The sequence below is a fragment of the Madurella fahalii genome, assembly GCF_045866475.1.
Source record: "Madurella fahalii IFM 68171 DNA, scaffold_1, whole genome shotgun sequence".
In the NCBI taxonomy this organism is placed as follows: Eukaryota; Fungi; Ascomycota; class Sordariomycetes; order Sordariales; genus Madurella; species Madurella fahalii.
The window spans coordinates 10045216-10061118 of NW_027263971.1; the positions used below are offsets into that span (position 1 = coordinate 10045216).

Here is a 15903-nt window from a genome sequence, read left to right on the forward strand (position 1 = left end):
GGTCCGCGCCGTAAGATGTTGGGATACGATGTAGCATCTATCAGCCTAGTTATGGCCGCAAGTGACATGTATGCAACGCCATGGCGCATGGGCTGAAAGGAATGCTAGCACGGTACTCGAAACAGCCCTATCCCACACTGGATCGAACCCACAACCCCCTCCCCCCTTTTCTATTACCCCACCCCCTGGTCCACGGCCACTGGCGGGCCTGCGTGTTTCGCGCCTATCTTGGAGCGGGTTGACGCAAGAGATAGGCAGATTTCGTTTGATTTTTCTGCTGGTGCCCCTGGGCAAATGCCTTGGTTTCTTGGTGCCTCAGGGTTTGGGGAGAATGAGACTTTGCTCTCGCCAACCTCAGCCACTTTCCCAGGCTGCCAGTTGTTCGCAAATAGGATTCGCAAAGGATAGTCATAGTACGCCATTCAAGCGACGCCGATGGAGCCGCAAAATCGCCGCTGCGATGAACTTGAACGTCACACACACTACCCAACAGCCCTATGATAGGGGCTTGATTTCGTAGATAGTCTCGCATGCCGGGAATAATACCATTACTGTTAGATTAATCATGGAAGCTGTCTCTTAATGCCGTTCTTTTCCCGGGAAAACGTGTCGGTGTAGCTGACTGCATATATGCGGCATCGCCCCTGAACAAGGAGAAAAATAAAAATGAAACTTCATCCTGCATCTGCACTCGGACTCGTCAGCACGTAACAAAAGTGCCGACCGTAACACGACGATGACAGTTTCCGAGAGACGTTTGCTCCTCTAGTGCGTCGTGTCCGGGATTGCAATGGTGGCTATCCGGAGTTACGGTTCCTCATTAGGCGTGGGCCAAAGGGCTTTGCTCATCAACCACTGGTGATGTGGAAAACACCTTTTGAGAGGCAAGGTAGTGCGGGAGGGAAAAGGAAAAAAAAAAGAAAAAATAAAAGTTCAATTGAGATGAACATTGAGTTTTTCCAAGTAACATTGCGATAAAGATATCCTATCCATGACTGGAGCTGAGAATGCGAAGTTGGGGAAGCAAGGGTGACGATCTGGGAACGCAAAAAGGGGCAGGGGCGAAATGGGCCGAGCGCCGAGTCACAAAGTAAACAACGCTGCACGCTCAACGCAAGTAAGCAGTCGACAGAACAATGTTGAATAAATCCACAAAAGTACAAAAGATCAATACAAGCTGGAAAAAGAAGGCGACCTGAATGAGACCATTCCATTCAGCGTCAATCCACCCTGGCGCCGTTGATCACATCATGAGATCGTTATATCTTTGTTGCCAAACGCAATACCGAGGAGTGGAAAAATAAGAAAAGAGAAAACCTTAAATTTTCTATCCGAACGCCGACACCTCTTCCTATCTATCACCACCCGCTGGTATGTATGTTGGATACAGTTGGGTGCAGAAACGAAGGAAAAAAAAAAAAAAAAAAAAAAAAAAACGCCCTAGTAACAAAGTGAAGATGCTCAAGGTCAGCACTTGGTCGAGGTTTCCAGCACACCTTTCTCTCCGCAAATCTTACCGAGGGACGTGAGTGAGAAGGACCCCATCGAAGGCCCGGAGCGTTGGAACATTTAGGGGGTAGGAGGGGGTGAGGGAACGTTGGGCCTAGGGGCAAGCGGACCAGGACGTGGGTTTGGTCCCGGCGTTGGCGGGCGTGGAGGATTTGGGAAACGAAGCGGCATCCCGGGCCATGAGGGGCTGGGATACGTGAAGTTGGGAATCTCTGGGAATAGATCTTCATCGTCCTCAGGGGTCTCGTGTGTGAGTGTGTTCTCTATGGGCAGAGTCTCGCCGAGAGGCAGAGTATCCACCAGGAGATACATATCTGGGATTCTGATCATTGTCTCTGAAGAGTTTCGTGTTGTCGGGCTGGTGTACGGCAATGAGAGATTGTGTTTCTAGCGGCGACAGATTGGTGGCTTGCGTTTCTGAGATGAGTTGCGAGCGAAGAGAGCACAGGAGATTGGTGATATTGTTGAGGTGAATGCCAGGACGTCTAAGGTGAGCACACATGGGGCCTTTATAGAATATGCCATCTTCGTCCGACAAAACAGGAACAGGACCGGAGCACAGGTGTTGCATCAGTCACAAGACAGACGAGGCTGTTACACATGGCCCCGTGTAACTTCAACCACGTAGCCAGCAGGCAGAGTCAGTTGCGCGCTTGTGCTTGTGGTAGACGCGAACCAAGGCTCTGTTGAAACGAAGGATTGTGCTGTCCCCCGGACATGTTTCCGTAACATATTTGGATAGGGAAGGTGGCAATGGGGGTTCCGACGTCCTTGGTGCTAAGAAAGGATGGCTGCCGTCAGTGGACCTTGTGGTAGGGCGACGACGGCGTGGGACCAGGGTTCGCAGTTCTCTGGCAAGGAAACCCAAGCAGTGACGTCTCATGGGGTTTAAGTTGGGGGCCCCACAGGCATCCGGATGTAGGGAGATGACGGCGCGAGTCCACCGCAGCCAACACGTCGAGAGATGATGGAACGGGATTGGGGCGTGGCAGGACGGGGCTATGTGGTGCATGTTCCGCTGTTGCCTGCAGTCCAATTGCTTGTGGAGATGCAATGTCGGGATACATTAGACCGCACAATCTGGGGGTGAGCGAGCCGGTGAGAGAGGTAAACTGGCGGTGACAATGGAACCGCAGACCAACATGCCGATGACTCTCCAGGGAGAGAGCGTGGCAGGTTAACGCAACGTGGCCGGCAGCACTGCGGCCCGAGAGCCCCCGCAAACCGCTTGGTACGACTGCCGACCACTCCGCCATTGGAAGATGCCGCGAAGGAAATGTGGCTAGACACTCAAAACCGCCGATAAGCTGCCTAATCGACTTCCCTCCCCGAGCTCGTTAGGGAGTCGAGTCACTTGGACCGTTCGACTGATGGGAGCCCTGGGGGCCGGAAGGGCCCGCCCTAACGGTAACCCATTTAGCGTCCTGCAGGACCGGTCGGATCTGAGACAGTGGAGTCCGGCTCCCCGGGTGCAGCTGTCGTGCAGCTGCAAGTGCTGGGTGCCGGGTTTGCATTGGCCCCCGCAGACGCAGCTAATAACGGCAGGGCTGACTGCTTGGCGACGGGTTTTGAAGCTTCGAGAAAACCGTCCCTCTTGCTGGCGGAGTCGACAAGCCTCGGAGCCAGAGAGCGGCGTATGAAACAGGCAGTACGCGGAAGGCATCTCAAATCGCCTGTGATATTTCCGGCATCGCGAGTTCCTCATGAGCCCGTCCGGTGGGTCTATTCGTTCTCATTTTGATGACCCGTCCGCTGTGGAATCTGGTGTTGGCCGGTATCACGTAGTGCAGCCGGGCCCAATCAAATTTGCCTGCGTCCCAATCCTCGCCTCTCGATGTCCTCTCAGCAGAGGGGGCGCACGCGCACCATGGTCGGGGACGAACTTGGAAGGTGATACGCCGAGTTATATTCATCAATTCACCGAGGCGGCGACTGACTTACTAGGTCCGCTGCTTATCCGTTCGTCGGGCGCTTCTGCTAAGACGTTAGCCGTCTGCGTATGGTGCTAAAATAGGTAGTCTCACGCACTTCGGTATCCCGAGTTGTACAGTACCAATGGAGTCCTCGAACGCTGCCTGAAGCTCGTTCGTCCAATTGTGTGCGATTCGCGCGAGGTCACAGTATCTTGTGTAACTCTGCTGATTAAATTGGTAGGGCTGATTGTTGGACTCCGTTTCCTTGTAGGGACCCGAAGGATCGCGGCCAGATATTGCCGGGCTCGTAAAGGGCCTCGTCAAAAGAACCTTGCTTACGGACCCAGGCTCATTAGTCGTTGAAAGTAGACAGCAAAAAGAACCTGTTGCGAAGCATGCCGATGAGTGATGATAAGTCGAAACAACACATGCGTTCCGTCCAGCGAACCGCGATAATTGGGAGCGAGGGGCCCGGATTGGACAGTTTGCGATCCTGGGTGGGAGCAGCCCTCCCGACGACTGTGTGAACTATCAACCTTTTGAGCGAAAGGAGGTTTCGCAGCAGGATGGTTCGTCATCTGAGCTCTATTAGCCTAACAACACTGCACGCTAAAGCACACATGAGCTGAAAACCCTTTTGGTCCCCTTTTCCCGTCCCAGCCCCCCAACGCCGATCCCTCCCCAACGAGCCCGGTTGCTGACACCAATTCATTGGTTCTTCATCTACGCTCCCGATCCCGACTACGACTGCGACTTCTGCTACGCCTGTCGTAACTATCGTAGCTATCCCGACTAGGACTCCTCCGCCGGTCTCTGTCGCCGTAGCCATCATAACGCCTCCCATAACTACGGCTGCCTCTGCCAGCCCCACCGCTACGGCCTGGAGGCGTCCGGGAACGGGATCTAGACGAGTAAGACGACGACCGAGATCGGTATCTGCGACCGCCGCTTGGGGGTGGTAAGGGCGACCGCGATCGAGAGCGCGATACCGACCTTGGGCGGTAGCTATCAGAGCGAGGACCGTAGCGGCTGGGCCCGCCGGCCGGAGCCGGTGATCTCCAACCACGACCGCTGGAAGGACCGGCCCCTGAGGACCCAGCAGGTCCAGGCCTAAAGTTTGTCGGTGGGCCGCGGGGGGCGAAATTCGCGCTGCGACGAGCCATCGGAGGCGAGGGAGAGAGTTTCCGCCGCGGCAAGACGATCGACACGTTGATAACAGCGCCGTCAAGTTGGGCTTCGTGCATGTGTGCAATGGCATCCTGCGCATCGGCCTCGTTTACGTAAAGGATGTATGCCGTGCCTCGATTAATGCCCGCTTCATGTGGACGTTAGCATTAGGACCAATTAGGCGCTTTCGAGACCCACGCTGGGGGCTGGCTCACATTGTCTGTTGACAGGGAGATCTAGATCGTCGATTTCCCCATACCGGCCGAAGATTTCGAACAGGTGGTCCTCATTGACATTCTTGGTTAAGCGCTCGACGACGATCTGAGATCGAGGTACTCGTTAGCCAGACGGTGCGAAGTTTGTCAAGTGCTTGGCTTGCCTTGGTGGACTTCATCCGCGGGCTCTGGCTGCGGGTTCTGCTTCGCGAGCGATTTGCTCTATCCCGGCTATAACTCCTATCACGAGAGTAGCTGCGACTACGGCTGGGCGTGAGGCTCCGGCTGCGGCTGCGACTTCGGTATCTGCCATTTCGGGGGGGCGGGGAGCGGTCGCGCGAAGCTCGATCGTATCCGCGGCGGCGATCCATCGACGGCGACCGCGACAACCGTGACAGAGGAGTCGGCGACCGGGAACGGGATCGAGACGGGCGCCGATCGCTCTGAAGAACAGGGTCGATAGACCTCGATACAGAAGCCATGGTGGCGTAGCCTAGCTAAATGGCGGCCGATGGGTGGGCTGCAAGACGGATTGGTCGGTTGCTCGGGAAGCTCTCGCTGCTGCGACCAAGATTCCATTCCAGGGCAGTTTGCGAGGACTCGGAACTCTTGGCGCGCCCATGGTTCGGCAGGCAAGGGGATGCGCCGTGCGGAACACGTGATTGGGTGATCACTGGCCAGCGGCCCCACACCTTCGCTGGGTGCATTTGCGTCATTGTCTTGGCGAGACTGGTTCACTCACCGAACCACGCGCCGTGAGCACTGCACTCGCGAGCAATCAGCTTCTGCACACATCTGCACGATGACCGAGGTGACCGTGGCAGCACAATTATGGACCGAGGCACAGCAGGATGGAAGCCGCAGCAAGTACGCAAAGGCCTTGCTCGAGTTCTGCTCCTGCTGGTTTCTATCACATCATCTGTCAGTTGCGCTGGCCGCTGTCCCCAACCATTGCCTGGCCACTTGGCACGTAGAGCTTCGCCCTTCTATTTCAGGCGGTCCTTCTCTGGGCAGATGAGGTAATCGCGGCACCCCAGTTATGGGCAGACAGGACCCTGCATTCACTGGATGGTCTGGCCCTCGGGCCTTGGCCTCAATCCGTCGTCTGCCCATCATCCTTATTGGGCTACCACAGCTGCATCAAGGGCTCAGGTTGGCCTTTAATTTGACGTCATGTCGTAGATCACCACAGGCGCCCCAGAATCAGGTTTGGAAGGTCTTTGAAGGATGATGATGGCGGCGAGGGAGAACCAACCCTCAAATACGGTGCATCTCCTCTGGCCATTTCCGACATCTTCTAGTCACCCATCAACACTCCAACCTTGAAGCTTCAGCAGAATATACCAAGACAACCAAACACCATGCCTCTCTTCTCACGCCACGCCGAACCAGTCCAGGAGCCCTCGCCGGCCGTTTATGAAGAGCGGCCAAAGCGACACGGTCTCTTCGGCAGCCGCCATTCACCTTCTCCGCCGCCCACAAACGGTACGCGAGCCACATCCACCACTCATCGGACCTCCCCCGATCGCGGCCAGGGTGGCGGCATCTTTCGCCGCTCAACCGATGCCAGCAACACAAGCAACGGCCGCCGCAGCCTGCTCCACCGGTCGCATGGTAATGGCGCCATCGCCGGGATGGACCCCAGCATCCTACAAGCACGGGAGCGCGTCATGGCCGCCGAGGCTGCCGAGCGAGAAGCCGACCGCGCTCTGATCGCTGCACGAGAGAGTGTTCGCCAGGCACGCGAGGAAGTGCGCAGGCTCGAGCTCGAAGCCGAGGAGGAGGCCAGGCTGGCCAAGATCAAGCAGCAACAGGCCAAGGAAGTCTCCAAGAGAGGCAAGCAGCTTGGACGTAGGTACACCCTTGTGGATATAACCCAGTCTACCTTAAGTTACTGACGTTGTTGTAGGCTATGACTAAAGACCTGTCTGGATTCGCTTTGCACACTCCCTAGCCTTCGGTCACGTTTCCTTCACCACCGAGTACGGCCACTACCTCGGCGTTTCCGCGTAGCTTGCAAGAATTCTCTTTTGTGTTATTTCCCTTGATACCACTTATCGATGTAACATCTTGTACTAGCAATATACCACTTCTATCAACTACGTGTTCCTTAGATGCTCCTCGTGTCATACCACAGCATCTTGAGAGACAACCCGTCACGGCACCATGCCATTACCGATATGGAAGAGGAATGCCGGAGCCCCTCTCGTAATCCATTGCTAAATTACTTGAGACTTTGCCGGAAACAACAACCGCTCATATTCCCTCTCCCTCCCCTTCTCCACGCCATTCCCTTCAACGTATGACAACTTTGACTCCCAGCCAGTCCATGCATTCCTCCACCCTTCCAATCCGGCCTCAAAGCATAATCAGCGCCGCACCAAACGCCACAACACCAGCAGCCATCGACAAACCCCCGCCAGCAGACAGACCACCGGACGCCGCGCCACCGTGGCCATGACCCGCGACGTCTCTAGCGCTGTGCTCGTCCCTACACTCGGCCGACTGGGTGCCAAGCTTGCACAGCTCCCTCCTCACCACCCCATCGGACCCCATGGAGTCGTCCGCCGCCGGGGCTGGGTCATCCCGCGCCGTGATAGACATCGCTGAGGTCGTGGTGGGAGGGGGAGCAACTCTGACGTGGAACGGGCCGTGGGGGATGTGATTAGGAGTGGTTGGAACGGCGGTGCGTGGGGGGAGATTGGTGTTGGCGCTGGCGGTGGTGGTAACGGTGACGGTGGCGGTTACAGTGGCAGTAGCAGTGGTAATAGACATAGTGCAGCTGCTTGCGGAAGTGTTGAGGTCGATGATGCTGCGAGGGGTTGTGGTGAGAGCGCTAGCTGGGAGTAGGGCCATTGCGAGGCCGGCGGCAAGATGGATGAGACGCATCTTGGACTTGCGTTGGTTGAGTTTGTCGGTAAGGTGGTTTGGGGGAGCTGGTGACGCTATTGGTGCCGGATGAGTTGCTCTTCGCTAGTACGGTCACGAGCCTCTGAGAACTGCTTGGAAATGGGAAATACAGGACAAGTAGCCTATGACCTTCTTATATATGGCGGATGCGTCTGAGCGTTATGGAGCGTTTCGCTCCGTCGGCCGCCGTCGTTTCGAGGATGATTAGTCCGCTCCTGCTCCATCTTGAAGCTCTAAATTCTAGCTTCCCGTCATAACACAATGCAGCCATCTGCCAGGTGATCCTCTTCATTTTCAGGCACGGATAAGAGTCGTCGGAAAAAGAGGCTCCTGGAATAACGCGTTTGCCACGCGTTTGTGCGGGAGCGGACTCTCCGCTGTCTGCGCTACTAGCCGACTTCATCCGATGCGAGGATGGGGAAGATTGTTCATGGCCCATCGGCGCGTCGCGTGCCATATCGATGAGTTCAAATGCTCCACATGCTCGATTAACGTATGTGATCGTGTGGGATTGTGCTGTCCTGGCAACCAGATGGATGGCAGGAAGGAACCATCACCCCACATGGCATAACCTGCCCGGACTTCATTGTTCTGCTGACTGTGACTGGAGTTCTTTGAGCAGTGATGCTGACATATCTGAAAGCAACAGGACGTCATACGGGTTCGGCACCCACAAAGACCGCCAACCGTAAATGGAATCTCACTTCAAACTACCTAACCGAACAATAGCAGAGATACGGAGAAGTGGAAGCCTGAAGAGAAAACGCATCGGGAGAAGACTACAGACGAGAAAAGGAAAGATCGTTTTCTCTGTTTAGAACAGTTGATAACTGAGAGAGCCAATATGATTCGCATCTATGAATAAAAAGACTTTTCGCCATGGGCGTAGCTATTTAACTCTAAACGCTTTGCATAGTTAGCATCCAAATGCGAGATAGCAGTTTATCTATGCAGCGTGATGCCCCCTGAATGCGGTAAGCAATGTTAGCAAGCCAGTTAGTGCAATTCATCATACAACTAAGGGCATCTACTCTGGCACATATTTCCCTCCTTCAACTTCGTCTAGTTGTTTAGTTTCGTTGGGAACCTCTCGGCAAGCCAACGCTGCATTAGATTGCCTTGGAAGAGTAATTACGGTAGGCTCGACACAATTCCGTGCCATATAATTCGACATATCCTTGCCGTGATGACGTAGCCTGGTGCATACAAGTGCAGTGCAGACATCAGGCGCTGCTGCTGCTCTCTGCCATATGATGCCCCTCTTTCCCCGAGATGCCACATCATCTGCCATCCGGGATCCGCTGTCTAGAGGTTAACGGGATTATGACTTAAGTGCCTAACAATTTTCCCTCCTTCTACTTATATATAGGCTGCGAACTTTTCCTGAATCTGTTTCATTTGTTCAATGTCAATATCGCGCCGTCGTCTCAAATGTAAAGCGTATCTACGCTCCTGTTAGCCGGTGCGCCGACCGCCCATATGGCTTTCTAGATGGAAGACATCCGGCACCAGTATCAGCTCAGCTTACTGGGCCCCTACCCATTCATCGAACTCGATACTGACCCCCAGAGTCACAATCTCGTGGTCAACTGTCAACGTAACGCCTACAGCACCCTACCTAACTTGTGACACTGAAGGTGCAATTGCTGCCCTGCAATTGCGGTTCCGCTTTTGCGACATAACTATACCCTAGCACCCCGGGCTAAGAGATGGGATGAGGCCTGCGCATCCTACACTCAACAATTGTGATGGTGTCTGGTGCCGGCCTGTACGGTTTATTGAACTGAAGCTCAAACTACAGCACTGTCAGGTCGGGAGAGAATTGCTAGGCGCACATCTTGTGGATCGAACTAGGCATAAAGGATGAAAGCATTGTTCGCTCGCCACAACTCCTCCATCGCTCTATCTTCGTTCCGCAATGCTTCGTCCACCAACGGTTCTCTTCGATGGCCATCGGCGGCATCGCCCACGAGCTGCCCGACCATATGTACATCCCTGAGATTGACGTTGAGGACTTCGAGGATTACATTGTTGGCGGATATCATCCGACTATCATCGGAGACATTGGCAACCGCCAGGGCCTCCCCGGTACTCCACACTCCCGCCATGTATCTGCCACCCAAGGACCCCTTCAACGAACCCATTACCCTAGCTGCAGATGTTTGGACGCTTGGGGTCCGCCTCTACGAAATCCTCGGCGAACGGCGGTTTCGCGAAACCTTCAGCTGGGTTCACGATGATATCCTCGCTGACATGATCAGCACCCCGGAGGCGCCGCCAGCGCGCTGGTAGGACAAATGGGCCGACCGCGGCGAGTTCTGAGCCGGATGGCTATGGAAGCCGGGCGACATCAAACGCATCTACACGCCCGTCTTCTGACGGCTGCATCAACGCATGTGGGACATGGGCCGTGGTGAGACGCCCGAGACGTGCCAATAGGATGTGCAAGGCAGGGAGATGGGCGCATTGGAGGAGATACTGAGCGGCATGTTGGCGTTTGAGCCCGACAAGAGGCTGATGGCTGAGCAGTTGGTGAGGTGCGAGTATGTGGTCAAGTGGGCCTTGCCGGCTTGAGAGAGACAGCAGGCGAGAAAGGGGATTTGTTTTTTTAGTTAAGCAGCGACGATGGGTACGAAAGGAATGATAAAAATACGAGGTTTCAAATGTAATCCACATTGGTAAGCTTGTGGAACATCTGGCCTTTATATATTATTATTTTCTGATTGTAGTATTCTGAAACCTAATGTGGACAGTCCGTCTCTCAATGACGGTGTTGGAGGAAGGGGAGCAGAACATTGTAAGCAACACAATAATTACTAGAAAATATAGCAATATCGGAGTCGAGTCTAAACAGCTAAGCAAGCAGCCATCAATAATCTGGAAATCCGGGAATTTGAGAAGACGTAAAAAGGCTGGGCAGCTTGTGGCATGCTTGGACACTTTCGAGAGCAATAGTGGTGCCAGGCTACCACGGTCGTGAACAACTGTTAAGGTAAGGTACCTTTGCTGATCGCCTCACTAAGCACAAGAGCACGTGATAGTACGCGTTGTCACGTGGAATTGTGTCTCTCGCATCCTCGGGTGTGACATGAGTACTCGAGTTCCTTAAAGTGCAAGAAAAGGCATTTGTGACGCGCAACAACTCTAGACGTGTTTAGTTGCGCTTTTTATCTTGAGAAACGCTGCTGAAGATGTCGAATCCGCCTCTCGAGTCGGAGATACTCATTTCTCGTCTATCCCATCGTCCCTGCCACCTCCTCAGAGCCATGATCAAGGTCACCGACTCACCAATATCTTTGAGCACTACGCTGACCAGCCGTATCCGGACCGACCGCATCTCGCCACTTGGCATCCTCGATCGTCTCCCGCCGGAAGTCATGTCAATTGTCCTTGACATGCTCGATATCCAGTCACTTGCACGTTTTGCAAGGGGTTCCTTGCGGGGCAACATGTTCGTTCAATCACACCGTGCATATCGAGACCTAGTTACCTTTGCTCCCCAAGCCCTTTTAGCGTTGGCCAGGACGGGGCTGATCCGTCTTCATTCCGCCGCTGACCTGCACACTGCTTTGCGAATGGAACGATGTACGACTTGTATCGAGTATGGCGCGTTTCTGTTCCTTCCCACCTGCGAGAGATGCTGTTGGGAATGCCTTCGTCGTAATCTGTCATTTCGGATGCTTTTACCGAGAGAAGCAAAGAGATATTTTGCTCTCTCAGAACGGCATCTTAAACAGCTCCTTACCCTTTCCGTTATCCCTGGCGACTATGGCGTATGCGGCAAGCCTGCTCCGGAACATTGCAAGCTGGTTAGCGTGAAAGGAGCGAGAGCCCTTGGACTTAGAGTACGGGGATCCACGGAAAAACTGGCACAGGCTATGGCGAGGAGATGCAAATCCGCAAGACTCCTCGTCACGGGTGAGTACCTCCAGGCTGAGCTAGCGGTATTCCAAGACCAGGACTTGCTGTTATTGCCAGACCAAGGCAACATCCCGCCCGATAACTTCTTTGGCATGGCATCCATTCCGTTCCCTTCGTTCTCAAAGTCGGGCAGGATGGAAGTCGGTCTGTGGTGCCGGGGCTGCGAAAATACCCTCCGCCTATACGACAGTCTGCGCTTACCTCGGGATGTGCTCGCGACTGTGGTGCCGTCGAACTGTGTACCATTGCGGGTACTGCTCGGCTTGGAAAGGCGGGCCAGATCCCGAGAGTCATTCTTAGATCACATTAAGCACTGCTACGGCGCACAGCAACTGGTTTCTGAATTGCCGCCAGGAGGCAAATGAAACTAGACAGTCTCGGTGCAAGAGTTCCAGGGATGATAGAGAAGTTCAATATGGAAAACTAAAATGTATGCCCGGTTGCCAACTTCCTACCAATTCCAAGACTGTTCCCAGTGCCCACTCTGCCACATCAATTCACTCAGCCCACTCCCAGTTCGTGCTTTCGCTTCTAACGATAAAACATTTAGCTCAGTGTCTAGGATGCCGGCTTCGATATTCTGTTGTGGCCTTGTCTTCCCTTGGAAGGTGTTTGGGACAATAGTTGCGTGATATCCTATCCTCTTTCTCCGTCCGCGAGCACTGCAAGTTTGATTGACTGTCGTACAATCGGTCGCACTGCGTAAACTCTCCTTACCTTTTGCATCGCATTGGTACAGGTGATAATACTGAGTGCACATGATTGAGGCCGGCGGGGGCTTAATGAGGTGGATTGTCGTTAACGAGTCGAATGCAGAGACGTATTGCTAGCGTGGCAAAAAGATGATGACGGTTGAAATGGTATGAACGCTATTCTTTGGCCGGATCTCAGTGGGATCAACTTAGTGGATGAATCTTGCGCTCTTATACCTAAAGGGATATCTTACTGGTCTAGTGGATGTTGATGACAATCCGGTAAGCCAATGAGACAAACCTCAGGGACCCCTCCGGAGCCTTTTATGATTATCGTTGCCCGTTACAAAGGACCTGCGACGCCAATCTTCAAGGTTGTGTACTGTTGGGTATATTCGGGCACCATCAGGCTCATATTCCATGCAGCCAGATACCTTACATCCCGAGACGGGCGCCTTGAACGAAGGTCACGTGGAGATCAGATACCGAGATACGCCGGCTTGGAAACGTTGGAGGTTATGACTCGGAATCGCTACGCAACTCGTGCGCCATGCCTCACACCCCATCGTGGACAGGTGAGTATCCAAGATCAGGGCCACACTCTCGACACATAATATAATATTACTAGTACTATTAGTATTTCCCTTCCTCGCGCTAACACTTTTTGAGATCTGATACCGACCGACCTCACAGCGCCCACCGACGACCTGCTCGGTCGATGGTTGTGCCTGTTGAACCAGAATCATTATGGCGTTATGATGACCTTCCACCTTGGTGAGCGGTAGGTGATACCCGCGTGTGTATCGGTCGGCGAGAAGCTCGCGCGCAGTGCCACAGGCCAGAGCCCAACGCAAGGGAAGCGTACAGTTTCTCGGGCGCTTCACTTTGGCTATGTGCGGCTCTTAATGCAACATAAACCCCGACAGGGGGAAGAGTATCACGAATCTCGACCGGCAGAGAGTCCCCAGGTCGCTAAACTTATTGTTATGATGCTGCCGCACTCAGACCTCGAAAATCCCTCTCAATGCATGGGCGATGAAAGCGGATTCTGTCGTCTCTGGGTGGGATGAAGAGTCCGCTAGTCACCTCATAATCTCCGGGTGTGTTTGACGGGCGACCCCATATATCCGACGTATCTCCTCGTTCCTAAGCTGCCAGACCCTTCCGACTCGCCATTGATCAATATGGCCGTCTCGCGGGACGGGTTTGGTCCTTCACCTCGTCCATCTCTATGGACCTACTGTCTGGGACCCCAGCGGCTTGAACCTGCACGTTGACGTGTCGGGCTTTGAGAAAGCGAGGCGTTTCCGCTGGGGTATACGTGAGGTCGAATCTGAAGACGGGTTTTCCATCGCCAAGATCGAATGCTTCGAATGGGACATAACCGGGTCGTGCGCGAGATGTGGGCGTATTTGGTAAGTAGTGACATATCATTATGGCCAACACCTTAACGAATCTCCTATTGCAACCAAGACTCTCGGCCATTCTAACTGAGAATGGTTGAACCACGAATTATTGTTGCAGAGGTCTGAAGAGGAGTCGGCCGGTGCAAAAAAATTCGGCCAACTGCGAGGCGCTGTTGGGCAGGTTGCATCGCCTAGGGCTAATTCGTCGTGCGATAAAGCCATATGACTTCCTCGTTGACCGAACTTCTAGTAGTGGTCTAGATCTCGTTGATTTCGTACATATAAAGGAGTACGACGAGCAACTGGCTAAAGCAGAGTTGGTGTCCTCGCCAGCAGAGCTAACCGAAGAATCCGGGTCCGGGTCGGCCTTGGTAGGGCAATGGGGCCCAAACATCATATACTTGGTAGACGAAACGGACCTGTATTCCGGTGCGTGCCAACAGACAAGCATGCCAAACATGACTGGGTTTGTTATCCGGAGGGGGGGGGGGCTTGGGGGTGAATGGATAGGTTTAAAGCTGACCTTGTAGAGGATCAGCCGTGTCAACACCATGGATAGGTACACCAGAGTGTTGAGCAGCCCTTGTTAGAGTAATTAAACAACACGCAATGCTAACCAAAGGGGGCATGAGAATTTGGAAAAGGGTATCGACAAAAATTCCCATATATAGAAGGCTAAAGGTTAAGAAAAAAAAGTAAAAGAACATCTCCTGCGCGCCGCATCCCGTCTCATTCACTCGTCACGAATAAAGAATCGCAGCACGCCCGAAATGGAATCAGATCCGACCTCGCCACCCATTATCTCCCAAATACGCAGAGTCAAGATCCGTCCCAAATCGGCCTTCCCAAAAAGTTGTGTCCAGCCAGGCAAACCATCGCATGTTGTGTCTTGCACGAGACTCCGAGACTGCCCAACCTACTTGAGCTTAGTAGGTAATGAAGGAGGGCAGATGAACGTAAGCCCTTTGGCGGAAGAGAAGTCGAGGTGTGGGGTATCAAAGTCGTGAGTGAGCCGCAAGCGGCTAAAAGGGGGAGTCTCAGACGTGCTGAAGTTGCGCGTGGTGATGGTTTGCTGGAGAACGAAAGGAAAAAGTAAATAGACAAAAAGTTTCAGCCAAGTTTGTGAGGGATCTCCGAGGTCGTCAAAGTGCGCCCCGGCCTGCCTGAACTCAAGAAAGTTATGTTGAAAGATAATGAAGAAAGCGCAAAATTTCTCGCGGCTTCGTAGCTGCCGTGGTGTTAAGTCAACACTGCTTGTCGAGGTGCGCCACGAGTCGTTCGTTCCACATATGACGGCTGCCGAACGAGCCAACTGACCCGGTTGAATCATGAATGCCTCGCTCGGACAAAGGAAATTAATGGGTTGATGCTCGCATCGACGAATAGGCAGCGGCAGGAACGTGCGTTTCCTTGGCCGGCTTGTTGGGGTCGTCGGTCCTCCCAGTACCCATCTCCCCATGATCGCCCCGCTTGGTAGGTTAAAGGAAAACGGCAACGACGACACCGGCCACGGCGGCGGCAGCCACGTGTGCTCCGCCGAGTGTTGACCCGGCGTTGCCGGTCGTGTCAGCGGGCGGCTGCGTGGTTGTGCTGCCGGGGGGTGTGAGAGTGGTTGATGCTGTGGGCGGGAGGCCGGTGGAGTTGCTGACACCGGTCATTTGAGCGCGCTGCAGAGTGATGGTCCTGGTGAGCGTCAGGTAGCTGGTCGCAGTCGTTGTTGTCATCTCTTCCGCGACGGCCGCGAGCGGCAGGAGGAGAGCAGCGAAGATCGTAGGCAGATGCATTGTGCTGGTGTTTGCCGAAGCTGTCGAAGCTTTGTTTTTAAGACGTTATGTTGATATGAGCCCTTTCTCTCAGGCAAAGTGCGAAGGCCGTCAGCGTGTTATGAGTGACCGGCAGACGAGCGTCCAACGTTGGTTTGACGGTGAGGTGAGGGTCGTGATAGACTTTTGAGGTTGTCCAAACTGTACGCGTGTAATTGGTCTGCTGGCAGAGAGCAGAGAGAAAGAATGACAGACTGAATACGTCGAGTATTCAAGGTCGGAAGAGGTGCCTCAAGGGGTAGACTTTGCCAACGAAGCCTGTGGAGGAGAGCGATGGTGTGAGGCGCAGAAGCGAGAAAACGGGAGAGGGAGCGAGAGGGAAGCCCGCGATATCTGGGGCCCTTGCT

At 53.9% G+C, this 15903-nt stretch overlaps 4 protein-coding genes across 4 annotated transcripts; 2 read left to right on the forward strand and 2 right to left on the reverse strand.

Moving 5' to 3' along the window:
• Positions 1-6165: 6165 nt before the first annotated feature.
• Positions 6166-6724, forward strand: MFIFM68171_02714 (Casein kinase substrate phosphoprotein PP28 domain-containing protein; the record flags this gene model as incomplete). The annotated part of the gene is made up of 2 exons (XM_071058136.1): positions 6166-6655; positions 6714-6724. The coding sequence occupies 2 exons, from the start codon at positions 6166-6168 to the stop codon at positions 6722-6724; spliced, it is 501 nt and encodes a 166-aa protein (XP_070914237.1).
• A 438-nt stretch (positions 6725-7162) lies between these two features.
• MFIFM68171_02715 (uncharacterized protein) lies at positions 7163-7408 on the reverse strand (the record flags this gene model as incomplete). The annotated part of the gene is made up of 1 exon (XM_071058137.1): positions 7163-7408. One exon carries the CDS (start codon positions 7406-7408, stop codon positions 7163-7165), a length of 246 nt encoding a protein of 81 aa, XP_070914238.1.
• Positions 7409-9660: 2252 nt separating this feature from the next.
• MFIFM68171_02716 (uncharacterized protein) lies at positions 9661-10288 on the forward strand (the record flags this gene model as incomplete). The annotated part of the gene is made up of 3 exons (XM_071058138.1): positions 9661-9802; positions 9873-10002; positions 10168-10288. The coding sequence occupies 3 exons, from the start codon at positions 9661-9663 to the stop codon at positions 10286-10288; spliced, it is 393 nt and encodes a 130-aa protein (XP_070914239.1).
• Positions 10289-15211: 4923 nt separating this feature from the next.
• On the reverse strand, positions 15212-15517 carry MFIFM68171_02717 (uncharacterized protein; the record flags this gene model as incomplete). The annotated part of the gene is made up of 1 exon (XM_071058139.1): positions 15212-15517. The coding sequence occupies one exon, from the start codon at positions 15515-15517 to the stop codon at positions 15212-15214; it is 306 nt and encodes a 101-aa protein (XP_070914240.1).
• Positions 15518-15903: the final 386 nt, after the last annotated feature.